This window comes from Indicator indicator, chromosome 2 (assembly GCF_027791375.1).
Source record: "Indicator indicator isolate 239-I01 chromosome 2, UM_Iind_1.1, whole genome shotgun sequence".
Lineage (NCBI taxonomy): Eukaryota > Metazoa > Chordata > Aves > Piciformes > Indicatoridae > Indicator > Indicator indicator.
The window spans coordinates 3,410,749-3,426,973 of NC_072011.1; the positions used below are offsets into that span (position 1 = coordinate 3,410,749).

At 41.9% G+C, this 16,225-nt stretch overlaps 1 protein-coding gene across 1 annotated transcript in view; it reads right to left on the reverse strand.

Moving 5' to 3' along the window:
* The window catches only part of PHIP (pleckstrin homology domain interacting protein), a 109,315-nt gene extending 95,562 nt beyond the window's left edge, over positions 1–13,753 (reverse strand). The window contains exons 1-6 of the mRNA XM_054399307.1: positions 13,708–13,753; positions 13,507–13,565; positions 13,311–13,340; positions 13,093–13,152; positions 3,225–3,375; positions 3,021–3,119 (exon numbers count right to left, since the gene is read on the reverse strand). Of these exons, the coding sequence (XP_054255282.1) occupies positions 3,021–3,119; positions 3,225–3,375; positions 13,093–13,152; positions 13,311–13,340; positions 13,507–13,565; positions 13,708–13,753 (445 nt within the window). The remainder of the gene's footprint in view (positions 1–3,020; positions 3,120–3,224; positions 3,376–13,092; positions 13,153–13,310; positions 13,341–13,506; positions 13,566–13,707) is intronic.
* Positions 13,754–16,225: the final 2,472 nt, after the last annotated feature.

Below are 16,225 nucleotides of genomic sequence, written 5' to 3' on the forward strand. Positions count from 1 at the left end.
TGCCATTGTTCTGATCACCCCTAAAAGGTGTATCCCCGTATTTCAGTTCATGTCCACAGCCTCTGTCCTGTCAGAAGGCACCAATTGGAAGAGTCTGGCTCCATCTTCATCACAGTGTCTGATTCAGGTATTTATATCCATTGATAACATCCCCATACCACACACCTCCCCTCCCACTTTCTCTTCTCAAAGCCAAACAATCTCAGCTCTCTTAGCTCCTCCTTGTATGACAGATAGCTCAACCCTTTCATCATCTTCCTGGTCCTTTACTAGACTAGCTCCAGACTGTCCATGTCTTTCTTGTTCTGAGGAGCCCATAGTTGGATGCAGTACTTCAGATGTTACCTTATGTACACTGAGGAGAGGGAAGGACCATCCTTGCTCTATGGTAACACCATGACTCCAGCAGCCCAGGACTCTGCTTGGTTATATTTCTAAAACCAGGTATCTACACCACTTTGAGAACCTTACATTCTCTCTGCAGTCAAAACAGCAGTATCATTTAATAAACAAATTGTGAGAAAAGGACAAAATGCCTCAGAACATTTCTTGAAGTGGACTACTTAGCAAGATCATGAGATATTATTTTTGACAGGTAGATACATTCACTAGTCAGAAGAAACATTCTTTTGTTGTCTGGCGTGAACAGTCTCACTCAGGTCCTCCCATCAGCTGGGACAGCTTCCCCAAGAGCTTTGAGCTCAAAGCTCTGGTTTACTCCTGTGCTTTTTACCAGTTCCCAAACCTTTCTGAAAAAAAGGTATTTTTCCATTTCTGCCTCCTTTAACAAAACAAATGAACACATGACCTAGCTATTTTTGTTCTTAATTAAGCACTTCAGCAATGTTTTATTAAGATATGCTGCACAAGTGAAAGTAACTGGACAAAGACTTGGCATTCAAGCTTTGTTTTTCTTCATTATATTCTACAGATAGTTTGGAGTTTTCTGGAGAAGTATATATTGGTACAGATGTACTTTAATTGCATGTAAACCAGCTACCTTCAAGGCAGCTGGCACAACATACCCAGAAATGTAATTCTAAACAATAACACATCTGTGTCAGAATTGAATTGATTCATCAGGCTAGGAAACAAATATTTCTGTATGTTCACTTAAATGTAAGTTTTCCTGCACAAGTCAGAAAGACCTCAGTGTATTTTCTGTTCCTCAACTACCTGAAATACATGAAGCCTGAAGAGTAATAGGTTAAAAATTATTTTTTTGTTTGGGCAAATACATAAAGTAACAGCTTTCCCAGGGGAAAATGGAGAAGTTTATTTAAGGGAATAGAAGAAAAATTTTTAGTTCAATATCTAAAAGAAGTGTCACTGCAGTTCACAATTTCATTGAGTAGATCAGTCTAGAATAGGATAAATCAAAAGCAAATGCTTTAACACACAACTCTGAACCAGACATCCAAAAACTCCAAATTAATTTCACAGTTGAAAACACTCAGTTACCAACACTTATCTCAATGTTTGGAAAAGGAAATTATTGGTCACAAAAAATGCAGCATGTTGAAATAACTGTAATTTTGCAAATATACAGTGCTCTGCAAAAGGTTCAATAAAAATAACATTTATTTAGAAAGCCTTACTTGTTCTTCCCTAAAAAGAGTCTGAAAGTTATTTTTCTTAACATTCCACTACCACAGCAACTCTACGACTTTCTTTGAACTGCCATGGACTTTACTCACTGCTTTTTTCCTTGAAATAGGTACCATGGAGCAAGCTACAGTACAATGGCAAAACAGTCGTCTCCTTTCTGATTTCTCCAACGTGTTTTAAACTTTACTCCCCACGTAAATGAAAAAGGTAAGGGCAAGCACTAAAGAAATCTTGGCTAGTAGAAATCTCAGCCCTCCAGTCACCTTGCAGAAAGAGCTGCTAATCTAGCCCAAGATTTTCAAGCCAATGCACAGCCACCCAAGACAGGAATTTTCTGTTCAGCAACAAGCATTCTCTCTCCCACATCTGAAACACAACACAGAAACAAATCTCTACATAAATACCAAAACAGCAGCTCTGAAAGCTCCACACTGAGTGGATGCAGGTGGAGTGTAAGCAAGCCACCTCTGACAAATGCATATTAGTTGAGGAGATTCTGAAAACTTAGCTCTGAACACCCAGCAGAACCATGTTCTCCTCCTACATTCCAAGGACCTACAGAAATATCATGGAAAGTATGCAACTTGTGCTTTAAAATGAGAGCTACCAGGCTACCAAATACACTGCCATCTGACCACATTAAAATTGGCTGTGTTCTGCCTAAGAGCTTTTTAGCCATATTGTGCTTCTACTTCAGCTGTTAAGAGAGAATCATAATTCTCTGGGTAAAGTGCAGTGGTATGCACTTTGAGATTTGGAGTTTCTTCAGGATTAGAAAGAATATAAATAGCCCAAATTAAGCTCTTCCAATTATATATATTATGGATTTTTATATCTCTCTCTCTTTCTCCCCCCCTCAATTCAACAGCACAGACAGCATATGCATGCATCATGATATAGCACAGCAAACTGAAGCAGCTACAAAAAAAAAAAAAAAAAATCACTGAATGGACTGGCAGAATTAATAACTTCTACAAGAGAAGTCTTTCCAAAGAAAACCACTACCAGCCTATGTGACTTACTCTCTTCAACAATGGATCCAGGCCATGCTGTCCTAGTTTTAAGTTGTTATATAGTACTAATTATTTATCTACTGACAGCTTTATTATATCTTCAAGAAAAAGAGTTTTATTTGTATGTATTCACTGCTGAAATACATTTCATTCCATTGACTACCTAAAAGAAAAAAAATGAGCTTCAGAGCAGAACTAGTGTATAAATTTACAATACCCATTTTTCCCCCGACATACAACCTGGTAAATATGACAACACAACATCTTCATAAAAGTAATACCAAAGGTAAGGTATATGACACAAACAAGGGCAGATAAAAACAGAACTACTACTGAGCTGTCATTACCACAACAGTCAATCACCATTACTATGGAAATGCAAGAATAAAACTGACTTACCTATACTGGGTGGACTGCCATAATTCACAGGGGACTCCGGAGGCCTCCCACAGTGCAGGGCAGCAAGAGCAGATCCCTTCCAGACAACATGTTTGCAACCTGATTAAAAAAACAATAATTATATAAGTAATGGAGGCAAGTGGGTGTTTTTTTATGTGAAATAGCAGAAAAGGCATGAAAACCAAGAACTCAAAATTCCCATACTTTTGTTTGTACGAAGCAAAGACTGTCTGCCAGCTCCTAATAACGTCTGCACTCCAGGGACACTTTGGGGAATTTCTTGCTCTAGAAGAGGTCCAAGCCGATGGCATATTTGAAGCAAGTGATCAGGTGCCAAGTGTCTGTAATATTTCACCTATTATAGGAAAAAGCAAACAAAACATTTGCTAAAGAACACAATTATTTTTCTAGAATTGCTAGTTTAATTTCTCCCCCTTCAGACTGTTAAACAAATTCTTTTAAAAATTACAGTACACTAAGGATAAAAACAAATAATGACCTTTAAGTACAGTAATTTGTTCTAGCTGGTCCTAATTAATTTTTCTATTCAACACATGCAACTCTGTACCGAGAACTGTTGGTATTTACTAATTTAAGACCCAGTTAGATGAATAAACTCCTTCACAAGCACTGTACAAAACACGTAGAGGATATATTGAATATGATATTTAAACAGTGGGTTGGTCAATTTAAGTTACTGTAAGATTAAGATGAGACAAAGCCTGCAACGACAGCAACATTTACAGAATTCTTGGAAGACTCACATCCACCAAATAAACAACAGAGCTTTGTAAAAGAATGCAGAAACAGATTGCCTCAAATCTGGCTTAAGTAATTCAACTTCAAAATTGGTATACATGGCCCTTTATCATGCTATAGTTATGACTAATGTTTTTAACTGCTCCAAGTCTTCACCTGCATAGCACTACACCAGCTCCTATTATTAGCAACAGATCTCCTGGCCACTAATTCTAACAATGCAGAATATGTATTAATGACTGCCCAAAGAAAACCAGTTCATTTTTCTGAACTACTAGTAATTCTAGATCAGAAGAGCATCTTATATAACAAGGAAAAACTCAGCATGTATGTGACAACAGCAAATCCTATTACCATAAAGCTTTCAGTTAAGAAACGGCATTTTTAAAATGTGCAAACTATTGCCAGATTATTTCAAATATAAGAAAGAAAGTTTTGAATAGTAAAATTAAAGAGGGAGGATAAAAACTCCGTTTTCTTCATCTCTTGTACAGGATCTGACATGTAGTAGTTTTATCCTTCATACCTTCAAATAGGTCTTCACAGTTTTACTTTGCAGAAGAACAAAAAATAAGTACTGAAGGAAAAGCTTGTAATGTTCTGTTATTCTGCAATTTCATGGCTGTGACTGACATTTTAGGCAGTATGATGCTTCTGCATTACAACCAATTAACAGGGATACAAATACACCTCATTCTTCCTCAAATGTGCTCCTATCTTGCTGACACTCTGACTCACTTCATGTATTCTAACAGTTAATATAAAGAGTGCTGATGTCTGAAACTAAAGCTCTGGAAAAGCCTCGTGTATGCCAGCAATCTTCCTGTGAAGGAGGAGAAGCTTTCTCTTTTGCTCTTGTCATGGTTTAACCCTAGCCAGCAGCTCAGCCCCACAGAGACTTGCTCACTCCTCCACGAGTGGGATGGGGGAGAGAATCAGAAAGGTAAGACAGCCAAAATTTGTGGGTTGAAGTAAAGACAGTTTAATAGGTAAAGCAAAAGCTGCAAGGCAAACAAAGCAAAATAAGGAATTCATTCACTGCTTCCCATTGGCAGGTGAATATTTAGGTATTTTCAAGAATACAGGGCTCTCCTTCTGCAAATTATATTCCATTTGTAGAATGCCTTACAAGCTGTCTGAATTTGACTGCCTTCCATTTAAATGGCTTTAAGAAATCACCCAAGTTTAAAAAAAAAAGGCTTTTTAAAAAAATCTTTTTTAATAGTTACAGCTGATTGTAGACATGATTTAAAATGACTCAATTCAATGTCATCAGACAGGCACGCTGTTAGAAGGAGCAGCAAAAAATAATCCACAGAATGCAGAGCTTGCTATTCCGATTCATTTTTCTTATCAATAACATGCAAACAAAGCTTGCTTTTTCCTACTCAAAGGAGGAATCACAATCAAAATACATGCTTGACAGCCCTAAAATATCACAGTAGTTCTAAGAAATAACAAAGCTGTGTACGGTTTCTGCCATCAACAGCCCTGATCTGTTTCATCAGCTTTTGTTCTCCTCTGTTACCGAAAGGAACCGAAAACTTAAATACTGCTCTTTGTATAATTCTATCTGAAACCAGACTCTACATCTGCAGAATCTGAACTTGTTTGTTAAAGATTAATATTTTTTTTTAAACTACAAATACTAGAACTAGACATGCAATACAGTTGTTATTTTATCACGTTCAAGCCCCTCTGGTTTTACACATGCTCACAAACGTACAAAATCTGAAGTAAACGAAGCAGATCAGCTCCGACACATTCCCAAACTGCAGCAAGCTGACATCTTGAGTCACACTTCTCATGATTTCTCATAAGCCATGTGTTCACTTTTTTATTTTAGCAGAATCTAGGTAGGTTCAATTCCTCAAGCAGTTTTTAAGGCAAATGTTTTGAAAAGGGAGATCTACTAGTATCATTCTTGATAATACCTATTAAAGATCTCTTACTATCTACCTTACACCCACACCAGTCTCTCCTCATTTATGTCCACTCAGGTGAAAACAGCTATTTATGGCAAGTTACACAGGAGTCCTGTGATGCTTCTGCACAGCATTTGTCTGAATAATCACTGTTTGCTACTAGGCAGCACTCTCAACCAACTCATTAACAAAATGATTCAAAAATATCGAGTTGTAGGCTTGAAAAACCAGAAAGTGACACCGGCCATCTGAACACTCCTCCGTCAGGGAAAAACTGTTTCATGAGCCATGCACAGTCAACGTTTGCCTCTCAATTTCCTACATAAGACTAAAGTACACACAAGAAACTTAAAATTGAAAAAAGCAAGCTTCATTTCACTGCATAATCTACTAGGGAAAACCCTTTTTATTTTGTTATAGTTTTATGTGGAGTTCTTTCTCTTTTTTCTCATTCTATAAAGTAGTAAATGATTGAACTTAATTCATTAAGAACAGATAATTAAGTATGGGGGGATTTCTGCATTAAGTACTTCCTTCTCCATCAGAAAAACAAAAACAACCTATAGACTAATTCCAGTTGGAAGTAACCTACAAACAATCATCTGTTCCAACTGCCTGACCACTTCAGGGCTCACACCAAAAGTTAAAACATTGTATTTACGAAAAAATTCCATTATGAAAAAAAAAGTGCAATAAAAATTCACCCTTTTGAAATAGGGAAAAAAGAATTGCAGAAAAAAAAAAACCACAATATGGTAGCAACAACTCAGGCAAGGAAAGAGCAAGGAAGTTTGATACACTAAAGAATGGCTTCAAAGCTAAAATGATTTGGATTGTTCTAAGGTGCAGCCTACCAGAAGTCAATTATTATATGGACACACTGTAAGAATAAGTGAAAAGCATAAAATGTATCTACCACTTTGTGTTCTCCTCTTAGAACAAATAATTATTTTTTTTAATCCTATTAGGAGTACTTTCAAGTGACAAAAAGAAGAAAAGCAAATAATTTTTTAAAGGGATATTTCACAAACTTTGTCAGCAACAGAAAAGCTCAACAGAATGACAGAAATTTGTCTTGATAATTCCAATAGGAGAAAGTAAAAAGAATAAAATAGCTCATATGCACATATTCAAAATCCATACAGCTCTAAATAAAAAGCTGAACAGGACTCTACCAGCTAGAATTTTAAAATTTGATGCCAAAGCTGTGATGTGTCAAGCAGTATTATAAACAGCACAGGTGTTTTTCGCTCTGCCAGTCTTACCTAGCTGAAACTGTTTTCTTTCCTCCTCCTATGAAGCTTTCTGAAACAACCATTTCTGCTCTTCCACAAAAATGCACAGAATATATGCTTTTATAAGTATAATAATGAACTCTCTTTGTTTGAACAGACTTTTCACATAAAGACACGTTAATAATATTTCTTAAACATTACTGTAATAAAAATCAGAACTCTGTTAGCACGCACAGACTTCTCAGACCTTATGCACAAATAATATTTTCTAGAAAATAAATCAGCAGCATTACCCTCAACTTCACCCTTTACCTACTATCTCTAGCTTTACTCATTCCAAACAAACAGCACAGGAATACACAAAATGCAGTTACAGTTATTTGGACTAACATTCAAATCTCTAATACCTCTGAAATAGAGCTAAGTGTCTGTATTTTCATTCTGCATGACTGCAGAATAATTCAGCATCAGAATCACAACGAACACACCAATAGAATTGTGATCTGACCTAGGCTCTTCAGCTACATTTGTAATACATAATGCAGCTTTTTGCTGCCGATGTTTTAGACATCAAGTAAAATATGACCCTACTCTGGGTTTTGTTCTGAGCATTCTGCTTACTGAAACGTTCTCCAAAGAATTGTTGCTGGGTTTCTCCACCCCATGCTTAACTACAAGTTTAACTGCAAGTATCTTTCAGCAAAAACACGTTTCCATCAAGGACATCTAACAACAAAATCTCAGTCAGCCAGCTACCTGCACTTCAAGATGGGAGAGCTCAGTATTACCAGTACCAGCAGCTACCCCAGCTTTAACTGTTCTGCTATGTAACATATTACACAAAACAAGCTCCAAATTGAATTACAGCAATTGTTGTACTATATCAGGCCTTCAATCTAATTGAGTACCCTGTACCACCAGCCACTGCCTTGTCACTTTAAAATTAGGAATTGCAATGAAGGGCAATTCCTTTACTCTGAGGCATTCTCATTTCTTTTTCTCTTTTCTTTTTTTCTTTCTCTGTGGTAGGGAGCAACACATGGATGACAGAAAGAGAAATGGAGAATTAACCTTTTTCCCTGAATATTTATTTCTTCTGTAGTTTCTAATTATGCTTGAGTTAAAAAGATGTGGATTCTTAGCCACTATTATTACCTATAAAATGCCTATTATTTTCATAGAATCATAGAACAGTTCTGGCTGGAAGGGACCTTAAAGTTCATCTAGTTCCAACCCACTGCCATGGGACTCCAACTAGACCAGGTTGCTCATAGCCTCATCCACCCTGTCCTTAAACACTTCCAGGGAAGCGGCAAGCACACCTTCTCTTGGCAACCAGTTCCAGTGCCTTACCACCCTCACGGTGAAGAATTTCCTCCTTACATCTAACTCAGCCAATGCCCTTGACTATCTGTGGAACAAGCAAATGTATGGTACTTCACACAATGAACCAAGTTCCACCTCATCAAAACATAGCTTGAACAGAGGTACTAACATAATCTATACTCCCAGCTATGGGAATTATCTGTAGAACAGAAATGCTTGTCTTTTAGAACTAAAAGGAAACTATATAAATTGATGTATGTCTAGCAAAAGCACTGACCATGAGACCAAGAACCTGGCTATGGACCGCAATAATTTCAGAAGTTTTCTTGCCTCCAGAACAGTGTCTTTCAGAATGCTGCCTAGACTTCCCCCAAAACACCATTAATAACAAAAACTAGATGACGACACAGCTCTCTGAATCAATGCTTTGGTTTTGCTCCTGATTTCTTTGAAAACCTTTGCAGCACCAGACTTCCTGAAGACACAGACCACTTACTATCTGGTTACTTATTAAGCAGCACAATTCTGAAACAGTAACCACAATGCTGCCAGAAGACTTCACAACCTTAGGTGTTACATGAACAATGAAACAGTGTCAATGCACTTAGTGTCCCAATCCCACAGACACTCTTTGTAACTTCAGACCTTCGTGTAACCAAACAGAACAAACAGTGCAACTTCCTGAAAACAGCATTTTGTCATTTTCACTTTTAAATCACATGTAATAACTGTGGGCAGGGGAAGGGACAAATGTTAGCAAAAGAGAAATAAACAGTTCCTGAGAACAACAAGGCATACTGTCTACTAAACCCACCACACCATCTTCCTATTTGATGTGAATTCCCTGCCTTCTCCCTCTTCAACCAACACCAGGAATAAAATCCTAATTCCACAGAGAAACTGACAGTTATGTGAATATTTTGGATAACAAAGTTAACGCAATGGTTCTGATCACATACACTATGATGCTTGTACCCTAGAAGACATAAAAAAAAAAAAAAAGGCAAACCACACAAAAAAACCCCAAACCAATCAAAACGAAACCCAAACCAACTGCCCTTCTATGGTAGCTCTAAATCGTTGTGGTGACTCTTACAAGTCAGATTCATCCAGCTGATTTCCACTTTGATCCCAAAAGGAGCGATGCCAACATACTCCCCAAGCCTTCCACAGCCCTCCTATGATACCCCTCAGGGTAGTGGTAGAACCCGTGTTGCTGCAGCCAAAAAGGAGAGCTGAACCATCTGAAAAGGACTGTTGTTTTGCTCATTTTTCAGACAGTTCAGCTCCCTTATCCGATCAACCGCACACTCCAACGACCGCTTGTGCCTCCACAAAGGAGGCAGCAAAAGTACACAGCGTTCACCCACAGCCTACAATTAAGAGCAGCTACACCCATGTTGAAACTGAAACATGGAAAAACAACTGCCCTGGAGTCAAACCATGCACCACAGATTGTTCATGTGTCAAGGACCTAACAAACAAGTTTTAACTACACAGCACAACATCTTCAACCACAATCTATAAACAATTCACAAGGCTGACTTGTTCTGCTAATGTGAGCTACTAACTCTCAAAATTCCTCATTTTCTATCCGCTATCACGAAAAAACCTCCATCTTCCAAAAAGAAAAATAGATGGCTTCACAACTGATGCAACAGAACACAAAACATCCTAAGATCTGTTACTTGAGAGTCCCACCATCCTTGGCACACCTAGGTTGAAAATGGTCTAGCAGGGACTCAATCTGCAGGAAGTCTTTGGTTATAGCAGAAATAGAAAACTTAATACTGAGGATATAAAAACAAGATTGGCACTCTGAAATAACAGATTACACTCCCAAAGCAAGATTCAAGTGTTTTATGCTACAAGTGGTGACTGTAGAAAAATAAATATAAAAATATCTGAATTCAAGAAAAAAACAAATGCTTTATACTCTTAATGTTTTATATTAACAGCGTTTCTGAACCCATGTATTTTCCTGAAGCATTACAAGCATGTAGGCTTAGAAGAAAACGAAACATTTCTTTCCACTGACCAAAGAGAAAAATGAAAGCAATTTTCAAGATTAAAATTGCATCAGATTTAACATTATTTGCACAAATTAATTTAATAAAACAAACTATCCGAGGCTGTGAATTTCAGTCTGATATCAGAAAGATAAGTCTAACCAGAATTGCTAAATTAATGTACTCAAAACAAGGATAAAACCATGAACATCATCCTATCTTGAAAAGATATCCACGTAAAGAGATGTATAATAAAAGGAACTGTTTTGCAAACAGCAAAACGGAAGCCTAAGATTAAATTCCACTGCCTGTTACACAGAGCCTCTATTCCATGCTAAAGTAAAAGCCAAGCATCCAACACCTCATTTACTTGTATTTTTATTTCTTTGCTTTTCTCCCTTCATCCCCTTCTATGAAATTCAGTGAAAGCTCAAGGCTTCAAGCCTGAGAAATGGTACCAAATCATGCCATCTTCAGGAAGAAGAGTCAGCATCTTAAAGCCGGAAAACATTTTGACATTAAAAAAAAGAAACAAAACGTAAACTCATCAGCAGCCTCCACTTTAAAAACTAAAAATCCTTTGGTGAAATAAACAAGTTTCTGTTTAATGAAACGAGACACTGTGAAAAACACTTCTTCCATATGAAACGTAACTGTTACCCAGCAAATAGTGCTAGCTTTCACAAGCCTGAAATGTCAAATAATACAAAGTTCACACATCTTTGGCAACTGAAACAAGAGTAGAGAGAATACAGAAAAGTATCAGGAAAGTAATCCATGTATTTTCCCCTCTCTCTCAACATCTAGGTAAGGTCAAGATGGAAAAGGGCATGTAAAGGTTTGTCAAGAAACGTAATAAAACTCTTGTTAGGAACAGATTAAACAAAAAGAGAAAGGACCTAATCAGAACTACACCTCCAAATGTAAATATCTAGGATCTAGTCCAAATTTTGAGGAAGTACATCTTAGGTCTGTACATACCATACAAAAGATGTTCCTTAAAAAGAAGGGTTTGGATGAGCTTTTTCTCATCAAGTCGTCTCACTTCAACCATTAAAATGCCTTTTTCCTCACTTTCTTCATTTCCTTTTATATTCTGAATACACGTAAGAAATCCAACCCCCTTCTACATTAAGACTGCACCTCCAGTTCTTTTATAGTTTATGGTAAAAACCAGTAAGATTCATGTTAAGTTTTACCACAGCTTCTCTCTATTGTCTTACAAATAAATAAATAAGAATAGTATCATGTAGAAGTATCAGCACTTTGAAATTCCTAGTTGAATTTCTTGGTGATATTTGACTGCAGGAACATTGAAACATACTGGTGTGTATGAATGTTTTCAACAAATTAACTGCTAGCAATTCTTCCTTATCATTAAAATGCCTGGGCCAATTCCCCTCTATCTCCAGAGAAAACCAATGTGGTAAATAAGCCTGACCCTAGGATTCATACTGTTACATTTGCAATATAACTAAAATAATGTAATATATATGCCAACAGTCTTTATCAGACAGTTTGCAGATGGGAACTGTTCCGTCTCCTTTTGTATGAGCTCAAAAGTTCTTCACGCATCTAAGTCTCAGAAGTACTGGAGTTCAGAATGACAATAACCAACCACAATGCCTGAAGGGAAATCTCACTTTGATGAACATTACAAGCAGCGCTCAGTCTTCCTCCAAAATCCTATTCATAAACTCACATACTAAGTTATACAACAGTGCACCTGCAATAAAAGCAATACTAGCAACAAGTTGCTAACATACACAATTCAGACACCTTAACTGCTGTTTTCCCAGCTAACGTTGTGAACTACAGATCAGAAAAAAAATATCCAGGCCCATCTCTGCTGGCAAGAAGCATAGCCCGTGTAACTAAAACTTTTTTTCCTAATCGCTGATGTGCACCTGAGATAAAAAGCATACACTGGAAGAGCAGGGGGGGTGAAGGGGAAAAAGGGAAAAAAAAAAAAAACCGAAAGGGGGGAAGGAAAAAAACAAGGCAGAAAGAAAGGAGAGAGAGAAAAAAAACCCACTAAAACCAAACGGAAAAAAAAAGGAGAGGGGGGGAAAAAAAAGACTGGAAAAGGGCAAATAAGAAAATCCTACTTAGGTCAAATCGGTGATGTGAACCTGGCAAGCCCAGTTATTCCTACGTGCCAGGCAACGTATGCAGAAAGCGCAAAGCCCTAATGCGCACCACAGCAGCACACACCGCACCGGGAAGGCCACCTCAAACCACCCCGCGTCCGCTAAACATCCCAGCAAGGCAGAGAACCGGCTGAGCACAGCCGGAGGGAGCCGGCGGGGCGCGCAGCTCGGCCAGCGCCGGCAGCCATTGTGTGTGCGGGCGGTGGCGAAGCGCGCGGCCGAGAGCGCCCTCTGCTGGCCGGCCCGCTTCCCGCTGCCGGCGCTGCCAGCCTGGCCCCGCCCCGCGCTGCGCGCTCCCGCCCGCGCCGCGTCCATGACGTCGCGCTGCTGCCGGCCCGGCCAGCCCGCGGCTCTCGCTTGAGGGCGGTTGTTGTTATTTACCCCGCGCAACGGCCCCGCAGCAGCACCCACTGGCACACCGCTCTGAGGGGGACCAAAGGGAAGAAAGGGATCGAGATTCGGGGTTTGGTTGTTAAAAAATAAAATAATAATAATTTTCTTCTAAATCTCCAAAGTTTTTTTTTTTTTTAAAGTTGGTTTGATTTTTTTTTTTTTGCGGGAAATTCAATTTTTTTATCGGGCTGCTCAGGGAGAGTGAGGCAGAAAAAAAAAAAACAACAACAACTTTACCCGCCCGCCCCGCGATCGGTCCCTGCCGCTCCTCTTACCAGGTTCTCGTAGCTCCGGGGATGCTCCTTGCCCGTCCAGTCCGTACGCTTGGGCAGCAGCTAAGGGAGAGAAAAAAAGGACACCCCCGTGAGCGGCTCCCCTCCCCCGCGGAGCCCCCCAGCAACGCCCGGGATGGGGCGGGGGAAGCGGGAGAGAGCGAGGGAAGGGGGAGGGAGGCCGCAGGCGGGGCGAGCGCCGGGTGCGCGGCGTCGCTTACCTCTTTCTCCGCCACTTCTCGGATCAGGACCTGCAGCAACAACAAAAGAGGGGGGAGCATAAGAAAAGGGAAACGATTTTAAAAAGAAAAAAAAGGGAGACAGAGAACGAGGCTGCCAACGGGCCGCCCGATCCGCCGCCCTGCTCGGCCGCCCCCTCCCCGGCAGGCCCGGCGGCGCCATCCATCCATCCCCTACCTGAGCCGCTTGCTGGCAGGGTCCGTCCTCCAAAAAGCGGGCGATGAGGAAGTAAAGCTCTGAGAGAAAGAGAAGAGGCGGTGAGGGGCTGCAACTCGCCCCTTCCCCGCCAGTTTTTCTTTCTTCCCCCATCCCCGCCGCCCCTCTCCGGCTCCCACTCGGTTCCCGCCGCCCCGGCACGGCGGCTCCCCCGGCACTCACCCGCTCGTAGCTCCGCTGTGTGCCTGCTGCCGCCGTCCCCGGACATGGCGAGGCGAAAACCGGGAAGGGGAGGGGGGGAAAGGGAGGGGGGAACTCGGGCCGCGCTCCCGCGGCAGCGTCGGGGCCCAGCGAAACGCGTCCGCCCGCCCGGTAGCTGTCACTGTTCGTTCACCAGGAAGAGTCTCGGCTCCACCATTCAACCCACGGGCAGGAGGAGGAAACAACAACTCACAGCAACCCGCCGCCAACGCCGCCGCTGCTGCCGCCGTCGCCGCCAGCCAGGGCGAGCGAGAACGATCCCTCCGCCCGGAGAAAGAGTCCCCTCCTCCTTCTCCGCGCCCCCCTCCTCACTTCTCCCAGCCCCTCGTGCCGCCCCTCCCCCCCCCCCCGCCCTCCCCAATCCCTGCTCCTTAGTCGCTGGCGCCCTGCGGCGGCCCGGCAGGGAAGGTGGGGAGCGGGGCAAACCGGCCCCGCTCTCCCGGCCCCGCCGCCGCTCCGGCGGCGGCCCCCGGCGCTGCTCGGCTGAGAGGAGAAGGGACGAGGGCGAGCGCTACGTGTTTATTAGCGGGCGGGCTGAGGCAGAAGATGTCGGAGCGGCAGAGGCGGGGTGGGCGGGAAGGCGGCGGGCTGGCGGCTGAAAGGCGCTTTCTCTGCGAGGTGCGGGAGGCCGGAGCGCGGAGGGATACGACGCACGGGGAGGAGGGGCTGCGCGGAGGGGCAGCGGCTATTCGTGGCGGCGGCGGCGGGGAGGCTGGAAGTTACCGAGTTTCAGTGGCGCAGAAATGGGAAGCGAGCGAAGCCAAAATGCCCCCGGGGAGCGTGGCCCCGCTGGAGAGGCAGGCTGAGGAAGCCCAGCCTTTCTTTACACCCCCCTCACTCCGTCTCCTTCACCCTCGTTTGCGGCGGCTCCCCCATCCCTCTTAGTCAGGCCCCTCCCGGGCGCGGGGCTTTGGCGGCCCCGGGCTCCCTCGGAGCCCGCCGAGGGCCTCGGGGTGCCCCGGATTTGGCATCTGCGCCTAAGTGCCAGTGTCAGGCGTTGGTGGTTCTTACTCTTGCAACATCCTGCCCAGGGACGCCTTCGTTTGGGGGTTTGGGCGAAGGGAAATCCCCGCCAAGCCCGGAACAACCAGAAACGCACTTTTCTCCGTGGCTTGGCAGGGCTGCCCAGGCGGCTCTGGGTGTCTAGGGGTGAAGGGCTCGCAGGGGTACTCGCTTTGGAAACTTTCATTTGAAAACAAACGACCCCAAACAGCTAATAATGATTTTATTCATTGTTCTTGCCGCCAACCAAATCAGACGCGGGGGAAGGACGAATCTTCTGGCTTCTAGGAGCGATGGCAAGAGGAGCAGTGTTGTCAACGCGAGGAGAGCCGAGGGATGGTGATGCCTGCAACCTATGGCTGAACTGGAGGTAATTCACTAGCGGATCAATAACGTACTGAAGGTTCCTGAAAGGCTGCAACATTGAAGGAAGCCTGATTAGCGATTAAATCGGTTATTTATTTAAGGGTTGGTAGTTTGATGACACCGAAAAATATGCTGATTTGTGCTGTAACCATTTCTTTACTGCTTACAGTCAAAAAGGAAAATAAGATAAAACCAAATCAAATGTCCACTGATGATTACCGTTAAAAGAAAAAAAAAAAGGTGTTGTGTGGGGAAGGGGTTTAAAGGAGCATCATTACTTGTCTTTATGGTTTGTAATGCATCTGAGCTTTTTCAGGTCAAGCTGGGGCCTTGCAAGAGCAAACATGTTCGTGGACAATAACAATTAATTTAGCAGGGATCAATCTAAACGGGGGAAACTGTCATTTTTTATTTCATGTTTATTTTGCCGCTATTACTAACGCAATGCATAAAGGAAAACCAAAAGTATCTGTGAAATGATACAGAAACTAGACAAAGAAGATACATTGTATGTAAAGGCCCTGAAGCTCTCAACTATGTAACTTTTACCAAAATTCAGAGTAAAGCATATTTCTGCGGGGCTGGGGGGAGGCTGAACTGAGTATTTTCATACGTGTGTTTCCAAGGCCCGTGTGGGAGTCTGCTGCTCGAGCTTTGTGCTTGACACAGCGAGAAAGCTTGCTGCAGCCACCCTTCTGCTTCACTGCACAAACATAACCCTGAAAGGGTAGAGAAAGGAGGCTAAAATGTCACACTTCTGGAAAATCACGTTATAAAAAGTGATAAAAATTAGGTTTGTACAGCAGCTGCCTGGTTGCTCTGCGTTTTGAGGTACAATTATCAAATGTCTTAAAAATCATTGAAATCATCATCCAGCATGTGGTGTGTAATGATTGGGGTAAACATATTTGGTAGTATAAATTATTTTTGGAGAAGTAAAATTGTGCATACTGGATTTGATCAGTTTATCTTGTAGTTACACTCTCTTTGTACCTTTTAAAATATAAAAGCATCCCCTTTTCCTGTTTTTTATGACAATAACCACTCTGTGCTTCAGCTTTATTTTAAACCCACGCCTCAAATAACTGAGATGGCAATGAAATCACATTTG